A 13,810-nucleotide genomic window follows, 5' to 3' on the forward strand; every position below is an offset into this window, starting at 1 on the left:
TGGAAAAAACACAGCGTTTAGAGTTAACTCGGGGGCACTGGAGAAGAGCTCCAATGAAGTGCTTTCCCTTGAAATCGCGGTAACAACCTCAGGCTTGTTAAATCAGGTTTAAATCAGGTACGGAGGGAAGGAGACGGAACAGACCGCCTTCCTCTCCTGCTGCTGCAGGATCCCCGGTGCCGCCCGAACAGGGAACGTGTTACACCAAACAGAACATGATTCGTACCTGGGGGTATGTCTTTACACGCACACCTACATAACACACACACGTAACTCCAGAAAATTACTTTGTCCTCCTTGAAGAGCTTTCAGCAGCTCACCCGAGGGTGACAGCAGCATCCCTACCTGGGCAAAACAGGGGCACCGCCCGCTGTGCCATCACAGTGCATCAGGGTTTGTCCTCAAAAACTCTGCCTGGTGCTCCCTGGCCTTCCCTTCCCTTATGGGATGTGATTTCTGGTACCACACACACACACCATTGCCCCACTCTTTCTGAGCTCTGCACATCAAAAAGGGAAAACCCTGTGTGGGGTCAAGACCTTCTGCTTCCTCTGGGGCTCCTTCCCAAACTGGCAGCTTAAAGCCACCAGCCCAGAAGCCTGGTCACGAGGAAGATAAGCTACAGCATGCCTGCACAAATGGCAAAGAAATAGGAACACGGAGCAACAGAGTTATTCAGATAAAGGTCTATAATTAAATAAAAACACGCAGAAATAAATGGCCCACTATCTACCACGTGTACGGTATTAGTGCGTTATAATGACACCCTACAGCATAAGAATAATTAAGAATATATCAGGATTCCCATTATAAATCCTTATTATTAAGGGGTTCGTAACCTATTGTACAAATTCACCTAGGGCTAAAACTCAGCAGACCAGACAGCAGCACCAGCAGCGTGTTTTATTCTTGAAAGCTACTCAAAGCTGGGTTTAAGGGTTATCAGTATTTTAAATTTCTGCAATTCCGAGCAAGTGTCAGGGGTTAAGACTTCATTATTTCTAAGCTTCTACACCTGACGGATGGGGCATATTGGGTTTAAGATTATAAAAACCAGACAGGCTGCTTCTACAGTTAAAAAACCCCTCTGAGTACAACAAACACACCCCCAATTACAAAGCGATCGGCCTCGCTACAGCCTAATGGATTTGCTATAAAAAACAGGGGAGAAAAAATAAGGATTTGTTAGGTCCATGGGCTATGCTGGGGAGGCACTTAACATCTTCACCCCATGCTTCTGCTTTGTACCAATACTGTAGCAAAGCTGAAATACAATGAAATTAAGATTAACCCCAAGCTGTGCGGCTGGCTGAAAGGAGGCGATCCGGCCTGCACACAAAGCCCAGCTCCCGGCTATCTCAGCACGGCTGGCAGCGTGTGCCAGGCACTCACGGGGTGGCTCCAGCTGAACACGAGGCCCTGCTGGATGCCTCCGAGCGTCCTAGGGGTTTGCCAGTAAACAAGGGCACGTTGTTTTGGGGTTGCTGGGAGCAAAAAAAAGAAAGCAGAGCTCTTTAATGGAGATCTCAGACTTTCTTTTTTAATTGCTGACTTGTGAAATCATCTCTCAGGAGATTCAGCGGGTGATCCGGAGGGGATGGAGGAGGTCAGGATGGAGCAAATGAGTCCAGCAGCAGTCGCACAGCGGTGCTGAACACCAGCACCCGGAGCACGAGGGACAAGCAGAACGAAAAACCAGCTCTAAGTAGCCTTGGTGAGCTTCCCAAAATTAATACCCACTTCATTTACACCACAAATCCCCCAAATGGCAGCAGCATCTCTTTGCCGACGCTTTTGTCTTTTCCAGGCTTCTGGGAGCAGCGGTAATCGCCCCGGCCCGGCTCCTCCTGCTTCTCATTTTGAGTTGAGGAAACACATGGTGAAAAGGTGCGCAGCCAGCCTTCCCCAGCAGCGACACCGACGTGAAGCCCACTACACATGACGTGCTTCTTCGCCTTCGTTAGCTGCATCTCTAAGCTCTCGCCGCTCCTCCAGCCTGCGGCTCGGTGAAGCGAGGCACAGCGAGTGCCCAGCACCATGTGCTGAGCTCGCTGCAGCCTCCAAACATTTTGCAGATCCACAATAATTGCAGCCTGACGTGACAATAGCACGGATAACAATAGAGGGGTCAAACCCAACAGACAGAAACGCAGATTTGTGAAAAGCCGACACACCACAGGCTCGAAATGCCACTGTGATTAGGGCACTCGCAGGCAGGCCAAAAAGATCCTGCGTGCAGACTTTGATCTGGGAGACAATATAACAGGTGCTGCTCTAACACGCAGTTAGGTCCTGCCTGCTCCGCTGTTTGTCCTGCTGATGCAGAAGACAAATGATCTAAGGCGTTCTCCCCAGAGAAGTCTCCGGTTAATGGAGAACTGATATCATTAACTGATATTTCAGCCCTGAGTGCAGAAGCAAGGCTGCTCAGACCCAGCTGGGATACGCTGGTGGAGCAGAGGGATGGCCGGATGGCACCCCACGCGTCTCTGAAAGGGACAGGGGTGCAAGCACAAAGAGCAGGAGGAGGATTGGGGACAACACCTGCTGGCTCCTTACTGCAAAGGCAGTCCTTGGGAATTTGGATCCGGGCCACAAATCTCACTTCCAGAGCGGTGACAGCACATAAACCACTTTTCTGATGTGGTTTACGATGCTGCGGCTTATGTTCTTACGTTCTCCACATCGGCAGCCCGTAGAGCAGCAGCCTCGTTTCACCACTCGGTACACTCTGCGTGTACCAGCGGTTAGGAAGTCAGCAGAACGAATGTCAAAGGCCTGGAAAATCTAACGCTGCCTTCACTAACTCAAACCTGGATTCCAAAAGCGAGTCCGTTGTTGGAGGCACGTTTCAACGCCCAACAAACTTCAGGATTCCCGCGTTTTATCCTGCTCCAGCAGCATACGTCTTCCGCACGTAGCGCGAGGACTCGCTGAGTTTGGTGTTCACTGCAAGCGGCGCTGCGACTGCTCGTTAGTGATAACGCACACATTTTCTAGCTCAGTTACAGTCACAGAGACTCATTTGGACCTAGATCAGGGACTTGTTTCTTACCACTCTGCTCCAGTCTATAGATATGTAATTTAGAGATTTGTGCAAAACCAAACACATACCAAAATAAAAGGAATTCATAATATAAATTTGCACTTCACAACCAGCGTATCATGGATCCGCAGTTTCAGAACCACCTAAATATTTTTTTTTGTTAAATATACACAGTTAAATTAGATGTTAATATGACAAAAAAGCTGGCCAAATGAGACAACGCATCTGCTCAGAGGAGTGAAATGGCTGGATGCGAGTTATGTTGAACTCGCAACAAGAAAGGCAAAATCCCCTTAACAATATCGAAGCAATTCAGACTCTCCACAGCTACGTTTTCGTACTCGCTCATCCCAAGACACAAAGGTAAAAACAATTCGTTAGGCTCTTGGAGCAAAGGTTTTCTCCAGCGTGCAGAATGCAACACAGCGTGTTAGACCTGCTTTGGAGGCTTCAGAAAGGCTATATATTATATATATATACACACACAATTTTAAAAATAAAACTTCTGAAGTGCTTGAAGACGTGACGTAAAATAGAAGAGAATATAATGAAAGGCTGAATTTAGTAAGGACACTGGCTGGACATTTCTGGTCCAAAAAAAGTCTTGAAACCACTAACGATCACTGGATCTTTACATAACCAAGATATCCGTTAGAGCATGAGTAACTTACATAAATGAATCAGAAGCTTCCGATTCACAAATATTGGGTTAATACACAGCAAAAGTTAACAAACAGCAATAGCGGACAGAAATTATGTTATTCTAGATGCACGCTAATTTGGACACGTTCAGCCTGTAATTGGCGGTCTATAAATAAGAGGACAAAAGTCATTGTGCGTTTACATCTGGATTGAGGGCATTTCCACAAATCCTTACGAACGCCTGGATAGAAGGCTTCTTCCATGCCCAGGGTAAGTGCTGAGCTGCAAAATCGCACTGGATTTTGAAAGCTGCCCGAGGAAGAGCTGCCCCAGCTACCTGTCTAGTTCCAGATGAATTGATACGATTCAAAGAGCTGGCAAATAATATTATTGTTATGTCTAAACCTTGCTGCTGACTCCAGGAATAAGGTATACTTGTTCTTTACATTCACCTTCCAGACCAGAAGTCCAAACACTCCTGCCTACAAAGCTGATAAGTTGTCTGCGTTTGGCTCGGCTCAGTCTTGGTTTACAGCTTCAGCGCCTGCAGTCAATAAAGCAAACCTGAACTGTGAGAACACAAAAGCTTTCACATCAACGTTAATCAGGACGAAGGAAATCTTGCCATTGGGGGCAAAGGGAAAAGAAGGATTTAACATCGAGGATGATGTAAGAATTCCTGACCTTAGCACAGGAAAAGCAAGAGGAAACGTTGGGATCTGGAGATAATAGAAGAATCAGCCCACTAATTAAGTCAATTAAGAGCCTGAAGGACACATTTGTTTAGAAGAGCAGAAATCGGGATAAGAATACTGACCACATTACTTGTTTTCCCCTAACCAACAAGTTATAAAACATTTCGAAATGGGCAAAGGGCAAACTGGAATGAGTACTTGGAAATAAGGGCCAGCTCGAGGCAAGGGACATGGGCTGCAAAGCATGCCGAGCACCCGCAGCTGGAGAACAGACCCGGTCCCCAACCTCATAATCAGGGCAAAACGAAGCCTTCAGATTTAAACACCAGAATTAAAAGAACGAAGCACAAATGTTTAGGAAGCATCAGCTGATGGCAAGGACTAAAGGAGCCTCGCAGCCTGCAAGGCAGGGCTGTCCTTGGCCCAGGCAGGACAGCTTGTGTGCTGCAGGCGGTAGGAGCGCGGAGATGCTGAACATATTGTTTTCTCAACTGCATTTCTCACCTGAAACACCGGGATTTGGGTCTACAGCACTGGGCCATCTGGGAGCCGCTACCCAGCAGGTAAGCCGCGTGAGCTTGTCAGAACAAGAAACACTGAGCTTTTACAGGATGCAATTTCACCAGGCCCAAAAATAGCAGCTCTCCCCCCCGAACAGCAAGGGGAATATTTGCATTTTTCTTTCAACACCAGCTCGCAGCTCTGAATTTCAGCTTCTGAGCGCGGCTTTAAGGCAGTGGCAGGTTTTGCATCAAGAGCTTTCCTGAAAGTTTCACATTTCAATGCAAATGTTCTTAATCCTCAGCAGGAAGAGCGTAGCTGAGGCATTAATTCCACCAGGCCCTTAAATACCCGAGCAGCCTGACAAGGTTAATGGAGCTGGAGTATTTAAAGCCACCCCACTAGCTGCGACAACCTCTAACTTGCTCCCCAGCTCTTCAAAACCTGGGCTGGAAGGCACTACGCGTGTGTGGTTTGCTCCCGTGACATTAAGACCCCCCAAAATGGATCAGCAACTGCTGCGACACCACCCCTACAACATACCTACAACGTACCAACACACCCAGACCTACTGCAAACGGAAAAAGAAACCTCGCTGAGCTGACAGCCAAACGTGGAGCTGGGAGGCAATCGCTTGTAGGAGATGATGGCTGTCCGGCGCCGTAATTAGACGGAATATTCATTAATTCATCAGCTAATTCACTTGGGGAAAAAACGCATCAAAGTGGTGGACTGCGTTTCCTCTTTCTAAAGGAAGCTAAAATAAAATGCATGTTTTATTCAGTTCCCAAAGTTTCTTTTGAAGCGGGTTTAATCTCTCCCTAAAAGAGCTCGAGACAGCAGCCGCGGCAGCCACCTCATTTTGGGAAGCCGGAACCTTTGAGCCTTTCGTTACAAATTCAACTTTGGTGCCACTCACTTGATAGCAGACAGCTGGAAGAGGAGAATTAAGGGGTGTCAGGAGCCAGGTCTGCAGCTGATTCTCAGGAGCGTGCCTCACTCTTTGCCCCCAGACACTTCAGAGACCATTTTTCTTACCGGGCCAGGCCTCGGCGCCAGGCCTTTCAGCTCAAAGCATGGAAGCGCATCAGGGCTGCTGACACCAGGTCACCCAGCTGCACCTCCCGGACCCTGCCTGTGTCACAAAAAGCCACACCACGGCCCTCTAAAAACTCCCAAGGCCCAGCAGAGGCTGGCTCACAATCCCCAGAGAGCAAATCCCAGGCCTTGGCAGGGGTCTGGGACCCTTCACAGGAGGAAGCAGCCTTCCCAGCACCAGCTTCATACAGCTAGAGGCCTGCCCACTAAAACCAGGTTTTCTGTTTAAAAAAAGGCCTAAAATCCTCATTTTGTAACACCCTAGATGTTAACTGATGTTGACCTGTGTGACAGCTTGACACGAACCTGGGAGATCTCCACGACTTTGGCTCGTTTCTGCTCGTCCAGACAAGGGCCTTGCGCTGTGTCAAGCATCGGACACAGAGGCCGCCAGGGACGCCACGGGCTTTTGTTTTTGGGGCACGAACGTGCACAGCAGTGAAACAGCGGGGATCGCTGCAGTAGCACATCGGAGACCTGCTACCAAAGGCGCTGCATCTACATTCCTGAGGCCAAGCCACTCGCCAACATTTTGGGGTTTTGCCGAAGCCAAGGAAGGACCGAAGCTGAGCAGGACACATCTCCCAAACACTCGAAACACCGCTTTTATCAGCCTGACAGCAGCACAGGGGATGGAAAGCGTTTGTCAAAGCCCCTGCTTTTGTTTCCAGAGGACTGCGGCACGAGGCCTCCTGCAGCCCAGCCCTCGGCCCCCCGCGAGATCCCTCGATCCCTTCCCAGACTTGATCGCTCTCGCTGTCAGGAAGCTGCTTCCCCCGAGGAGCTGCAGCAGCTTGGTGAGTGATGGTGATGAAGTTCGACTTCAGCTTGGTCAGGCTCCCTCCTTCAGCACTGACAGGCTGATGTGTCAGAGGGAGAAAAGGGCCCAGAAAAAAAAACTGTGCTGGAAGCTGGGGCAGGGGGAGAAGGAATCATTTAACACCTAAACCCACCCAAAAGTGATCAGATAGCATGGGCTCAGGACAAAGCAAAGATGTCGTATATCCTCTAGCCTTCGATAAACAGCTGACTGGTCGTATTCAAGGGCTACACGTTGCCTTCCATCCAGAGACCTGAGCCAGCTGAGAGGGAGCTCAGTTCAGCCCCTCCTGGGATTGATCCCTGCAAGGTTTGCCCACCTACACCTGCTTGCACATGGACCTGGGTAGTTGGACAGAGCTGGAGCTGCTCCGTGGAGGAGGAAGGCAGCGCAGACGTGAGTTAATCCGCCCCAGGAAGCGGGCTGGCAGCGGGGCCGGGTGCCGAGAGCCCCCTCCTCCTGCAGGAACACACACAGAGTTGATTCTCCTATGCAAAACTCATCGTGAGCCGCGACGGCTGCGTGCTCATCTCACAGCTGCAAAATATTTATGAGCTGATTATGAAAAACAAATTGATCATCTCAGCCCTCAGCTGAGCTTGGGAGGACTCAAATATTTATGCGAACCAGCGGCACTGCCTCCTCACGCCTTCCTTTCACCTTGCTTCCCAAGCGGAGCACGGAGCACTTTGGGTCCTCGCCCCCAGCTCCCCGGGCAATGCGTTGCTGCATGCTTTAGTCATTTCCCTGGCTTGCTCGCAGAGTTCACGTCTGCCAGCAGCTGGGGACACGGCGGGTTCGTGCTCCATGGGACGGGAAGGCGCTGAGCAGGCTCCTCCGCAGCACAGAGCTCCGCTGTCAGCGCGAGCGGTGGTTCGGGCCAGGCGCTGGGAGCAGGGGAGCCGCTCTTCCCTGCATCTGGGAGCGGGGCCGAGCCTTGCCAAGTGAATCATTTCTTCCCCATCCCACCCTTCTGGCGGAGCCGGCGCCACCTTCCACTTCCAACAAAGGGCATTCGCAGCACTCTGCTGGGGAGGGACGTGACCCCTCTCGTCCAAGCAGCAGATTTCCCTGCTGCCTCCGGCCGGCCAGGCTAGCTGAGCACAGCCACCCAAGGCCCAGAGCAGCGCTAGCTTGGCCTCTGCCGCAGATCCCATCTGTCTGTGGGCACGAACAGGTCCCTCCCCGCGCCCCCAGCGCCCCGAACAGACACTCCTCCTGCTGGCAAGGCCAGTGGGAGAAATCCCTCGCTTGTTTGCTACGGCCGCGTGTCGCAGAGCTGCGTGTGGATCGCTTTCTTCCTCAGCTGCCTGCATAAAGACCATTAAAATTAACGGAATAATGCATATAAATCTGCCATTGTTTCTCCTTGACACAGAGGAAGAGCCAAAGCATCGCTAACAGGGGTGGCTCAACAAGGTTTTGTATTAGCCTGGTAAATTCGGAGGCTGCAAGTCGCATTTAATTCAGCCCAGCTGCATTATCCCATTCAGAGAACTAATTAAGCCTCTAACAGCAGCACTACTTTTATGTTTCAGTCTCATTGTTGCCATTATGACCAGCCGGATCAGCCCCTCTCTGCACATACAAATCGCTGCAAAAAAAACCCCAAATGTTCCCTGCAGGTGCATCTTTGCTGTTTCTTACCAGCCTCCACAGAAGCCTGCCTCACAATATTTCAGAGCAAGAATTGCCTGGCCATATGAGCTAGCACCCAGCAGCAGCTCCCTTTTACGCTGCTTCTACAGAAAAATGCTCTGCCCCACAAAGGTGCCCCTCCTGCCGACGGTTTCAAAGAGCGCAACCCTTGCGTGTGCTCCAGGAGCCAGAGTGAGGCCCGAAATACCCCGGTACAGAGTCCCGAGATGTTAAAGAGCAAATCAAGCTAAAGGCAACGAACCCCCAGCTGGTGGCTTGTCCCTCTTCTTGTGGGAATGGTCAACTTCACACGGGGTTTTTCAGCAGGAACCTGAACATCCTGCAGAAGCTGTTGCTATCTCATAGATGGGAAACTGAGGCAGGAGTCTTGTACCCTACATCATCTTGTACTACAAGTAGTAGTACTTGTACTACTACAAGATGATGTAGGGTACTACTACAAGATGATGTAGGGTACTACTACAAGATGAAAGCAATTCCACAAGGTGTTTAAATTAATCGTGTCAGAGACTGCGAAAGCACGCCAAGCCATCAGGTTTTGATAACCCCAATCTTTTTCTACACTCGACCTGCTCCATTGTAGACGGACGGGAATTTTTCACATTCTTTCTATGATTTCCTCACCTAAACGTGAGGTGAAGGGGAAGCCGATTTCCCTCTGGAGGCTTGTTAGGCTGACACAGGGTGGAAGCGATGCTTTTTGTTTACAGCCAGGGAAGGAGACCTGCAGGTTGCTTTCTCCCAGCAGCGGAAGCACAGGCACACGAAGGCTTGACCTCTGCTACTAGTAAAGTTGTGCAGCCCTGCAGAGCCCAAGGCTCCTTTCCCTTTCAGCGTTTGCTGTAAACAGTTCACTTAGGCACGAAAAGCACGGGGAAAGCTATCTGGGCCTTTCAAACGTGCTTTCTGCTACGTAATCTTTCACTAACAGCTGCCGTACGACCAGCCCAGGTACTGAACAGCAACGCCTCTGCAACCAGAGCACCTCCAGAAGAAAACCGATATTTGGCAGCCCTGAAACATGGTGGGAGCATGAGGGAGCAGGCGTATGACTGAAGGATGGGCTCACGTCGAGGAGGCATTCCCTCTTCGCTTTCAGCACCTTTCAATACCTTCAGCAGAGGTGATTTTATCTCTGAGGAGGGATAAGAGAGGCAGCTGAGCCTCAGTCGGTGAGCGGACAGGCAAGCAGGGGGCACAACCATCCCACGAGGCAGCAGTTCCCGACTGCCACGAGTTTACACAGCCAGCACACACAACCCCTCACCCCCAGCACACGCCAGGGGTTTTTTATTTCCTTTCAGTGTACAAAGAGTGGTTCATCTGAGCTTATCTCTTCTGCAGCGCCGCTGCTCTACCAGCAGAGAATCATCTCCAAAGAATGTTTCAGTAATGCTGCGGTGCTGGGTTTCAGAGGGACACTTAATCTCGCCCGAGTGGCTCACTAGGGCCAACTTTCTGAGCATGAAATATTTAACTATCCACGGGCCTCCTGTAGTACAATAAAGTGACTAACAAGCCTCTGAAATAAATATGGGAAGAGGGAAGCGGGGGCTATTAAATACACAGAACAGCTTAATTACTCTCTTCTTTCCGTCTCTGTGAACCCAGGACGCTGCTGGAGAACCCCCCAGCAGCTGGGACCCAGAAACAAAGCCTCTGCTCTAAGTGCTGGGCGCCTACAGGGGAAGGATCAGGAAGAGGTCTGTGTGAAGACATGAGGATCACTTACCAGCTCTCCCTCATTTTGGGGAGGTAACGCTTGGCTGGCTTATGAGAAACCAAGCCCTGCATTTAAGTAACTTATAACAACAAGCTTGGAGAAGCCCCCCACTTTTTGAGAAGCCCCCCACTTCTTGCAGCTCTCCCCCACTCCAGTTAACCTTATCTTTTAAGCACAACTCAGCAGTTGCCTGCTGATGAGATGTGAGAGCTAGCAGAAGCACTGAAAACCACCCAGGACCCCCTCCAAAGGCCAACGCAGCAGAGGACCTCGTGCCTACAGACTCACCCCTGGCACGGGAGCTCCTCAGCAAGCTCAGCCTTACCTCGTCCCACTCCGAAGCAAAGGACGGGGACTTCTCCAGCCTCTTCTTCCCGGTGCTGCAGTTCGAGAGCGATTCGCTCCGGCTCCCCATGGCATCGTCCTCCGTCGGAGAGCAGGTCAGAAGATCGGAGTCCGATTTGGACAAGCTGCGGCTGAGTTTGAGCTCGGCTTTGGGCTTGCTCCCCGGGTGGGCTCTGCCCACAGCGCCACCTCTGTCCCCCTCGTCCTCGGCACCGCCGGGGTGCTGGAGCACATGGGGCGTGACTACAGTTTCAGGATCCGCCCGGTTGGCGTGCGTGTGCTGGACGGTTGCATAGACTGCTTTCTGGTTTTGGTCTGGAGAGCCGGTCCGTACTGATCCAGAGGCAGGTAAGGCAGCATCCTCCAGCTGCATAGCAGGTGGGTGGCTTGTAGCTTCCGTGCCTCCTTTCTCTGCGGAGGAAACGAGCCTGAAAGGATCCTCACTTATTTCACAGATGGGGGAAGAGCCGTGGAGCAACCCTGAAAACTGCTCTGGAACCTGGATGTCCTGGCCGTCTGCAGAGTCTTGGCTGCGGCTGCCGCTGCTCCTCCTGTGGTCTTCAAGGGGATGAAAACAGAAGAAGAAAAAAAAAGTTAAAAACCGTAGAAGAAGCAGCAAAATTCCAGCTCTCCCCCTGCCCTCCCTCGGTGAGGGAGGGAGAGATAAAGAGAGAACAGTTCCGTATTGTTCCGCGTGCTCAACTTGTACCCAAAGTCATGGCATTTACGAAATTCCAAACACTGGCCTGATTTATGCAATCTGGCAGCTCTCCTTGTTGTTTTATTCCTGTTAACACTAACTATCAGTCCTTGCTATATAAGGCTAAGAGAAGTGCTAACTATATCCTGCAGAGAGCAAGTGAGGTAGGAGAAGCAGGGACAGAGGCTCCTGGAACATCTGATGCATTTCCATAAAGGCCGAAGTGTTATTTAGAGCAGCGCTCCCTGCTCTTGGCACGAGCTGCAGGGTGGGAAAAACTTCTGGACTGCAATCAACCTGCGAGTTCCAAAATCCGCTCCCCAAAGAAAAAACATTGCTTTCCTCCCTAGTGGTTTCCGAGTTTAACCTCTCCTCCTTACTCAGGGGAGAGAAATAAACAGTTTACGCAATAAAAACCTCGATCAAAAAGGCTCTCTCCTGCAAGCCAACCGCTGAGCACAGACTGGGCTGAGCTGTTAAGGCAGCGAGCTGCGGGCACTGCCGGCTGTCCCCGACAGAAAGGTGACACTCGGATACTCCTGCACTAACATCTTTAATATCAGGTACCGGGGCCCTGGATAAATCATGAATAATTGACCAACCCCAATTGCCAAGCACGTGCAGCAACAGATGAGTACTCACCTTGGTCATGTTACACACGTGCATTCCAGCTGCAAAAGCAAACCTTTGGAAAGCTGAGAAATGCAACTTCTGCTTCCCTAGGCTCCCTATATACCTGCGTGTAGCTGTCTGGAAATTTTAACACTTCTATTTACTGCCGTAGAAGCATTCTTCAGTTTGAAGACAAATAAAACTACGCTGTAAAGGAGCTATAAAACAAAGCACCTCAACAACACGGCTCTGAAATAGAAGGATGATATTTAGACATGAAGAGGAAATTCCTTGGTTGGTTTGTGAGACAGCAGCTCTCGGGAGCCAAGGCAAAGGAATCCTCATCTCACTGAGAGAGGCAAACGAACAAACGAACATTGCGTATCTGTAACAAGCAGCAGCTATTAGCAGCAACAGGGCAATCAACTCCTTCCCCCCCGAGTAGCTTTTCCAGCACTGGGCTTGACCAGGTCGTTTCCAAACACTAACATCTGTTTTTGTGGTACGTCCTCGCACCAGAAATGAGGCAGGAAAGCACCCTGAATGAGCCATTTATCTCCGCACGCCACTTCAGATCCTGGGGTCTCTCACGCCCTGGGTTTGACGAGCGCAAGGCTAGTCCCTCGCAGGCATTTGTTTACTCCACAGAAATGCAAAAAGCAGCTTGCTGGGTTGGCAGCCGAGTCAGGAACAGCAAAAGCCTGAACAGAGGTTAACAGCCAGGGCAGCGTGCCGGCAGACCTCGCTTCTCCCTGGTGTCAAGTGATGCTGGGGCTTATTTCATCCCGGATCCTACGAGTTAAGGATTCCAGGACAATGAAGTAGTTGTTGATCATCTTGCACGGGCACAAACACCCACAAGTTCTGTAGCTGAGGCTGCCAAAGGGAAGGCAGAAAGTGTCACCCCAAAGTCCTACCTGCACCATTCCCAAGTGAGGCTGGGGAGCACCAGCAGCACCCGATCAGAGGATTTCAAGACCAGGCTTGCATGAAGCTCTGAAGCTGTAATGCTGGAGAGGAACCTTAGAAGAGGTCAGATGTGCTGCGCTCGTAGGAGAGACTGGTATAAGAAAAACCACAGATCCTGTAAGAGGGACATGGTGTTGACTGGACAGTCACATTAACCTGGCACGGAAGAAATGACTTTTACTAATTCAAAAGCTTTTCTTCTCCTCTTTCCTCCCTTGGAGATCATTCCTTCCACGTCCCAGCTTAACCTTTGCTGACATTTCTGCTGAAGGCAGAGAGGCGGCTGGTAGAAGTTTGTGCCACGTGCTGGAACGCTTGGGCCAGAACAAAGTGCTCCAGATCCAGCTCCAGAGGCTCACAAAAGGGCTCCTGTTGCACAGAAATCACAGCCGCCCATTCATGCTCGAGCCGATGAAGAAAGACTCTGAAATACAAGAGAGCTGCCAGGGAAGGAAGGGATGAAGCGAGGGCAACACCACTTGCACAGAAGATGAGGAATGTCTTGAAGGAGGCGTTTCAGAGCAGGCCTGCCCTGAAAGCTGCAGACAGAAGAACAGATGTTGGAAGGGAAGAGGGATCCTGCTCCTTTTTATCATTGAGGTGCACAGGGCAGGTGCACAGAGGGTTCCCCAGGTCTTACCTTTTGAGGTCTCAACTCAAGGAACCTCAGGATGAGGAGAAGCGAGGCCAAACCCACCACTGTCCAGTGGCCTCCTCAGGATGTGTACCTTTTTGGGACAGGTTACTTACATGATCCAGCTGCTGTGCTGACCCTATATATCACCAGCAGGATTTGTTTCATGCCCCTGGATTACGAGAATCAGTTTGTGATCGCAGCTGCCTTCTGCTCAAGCTCCCCAGCCCGGGAACTAAAAAGGGCACGTGCCAGTCTCTAATCTCCATCTAGAAAAGGCTCCCTGTGCTGCATCATGCCAGAATTTGTCAAGTGATGAGCATGCAAATCTAGCTCCTGTGGCACAAAATGCTAGAGAAGAGAGGG

The 13,810-nt window shown here is 50.6% G+C and overlaps 1 protein-coding gene across 12 annotated transcripts in view; it reads right to left on the reverse strand.

Moving 5' to 3' along the window:
• ANKS1A (ankyrin repeat and sterile alpha motif domain containing 1A) overlaps positions 1–13,810 on the reverse strand; it is a 107,192-nt gene that overhangs the window by 45,307 nt on the left and 48,075 nt on the right. For all 12 annotated transcript variants that reach the window (XM_083812346.1, XM_083812342.1, XM_083812348.1 and 9 more), the window contains one exon: positions 10,510–11,087. In XM_083812346.1, the coding sequence (XP_083668472.1) occupies positions 10,510–11,087 (578 nt within the window). The remainder of the gene's footprint in view (positions 1–10,509; positions 11,088–13,810) is intronic.

Source organism: Anser anser (genome assembly GCF_964211835.1).
Source record: "Anser anser genome assembly, chromosome: 27".
Lineage (NCBI taxonomy): Eukaryota > Metazoa > Chordata > Aves > Anseriformes > Anatidae > Anser > Anser anser.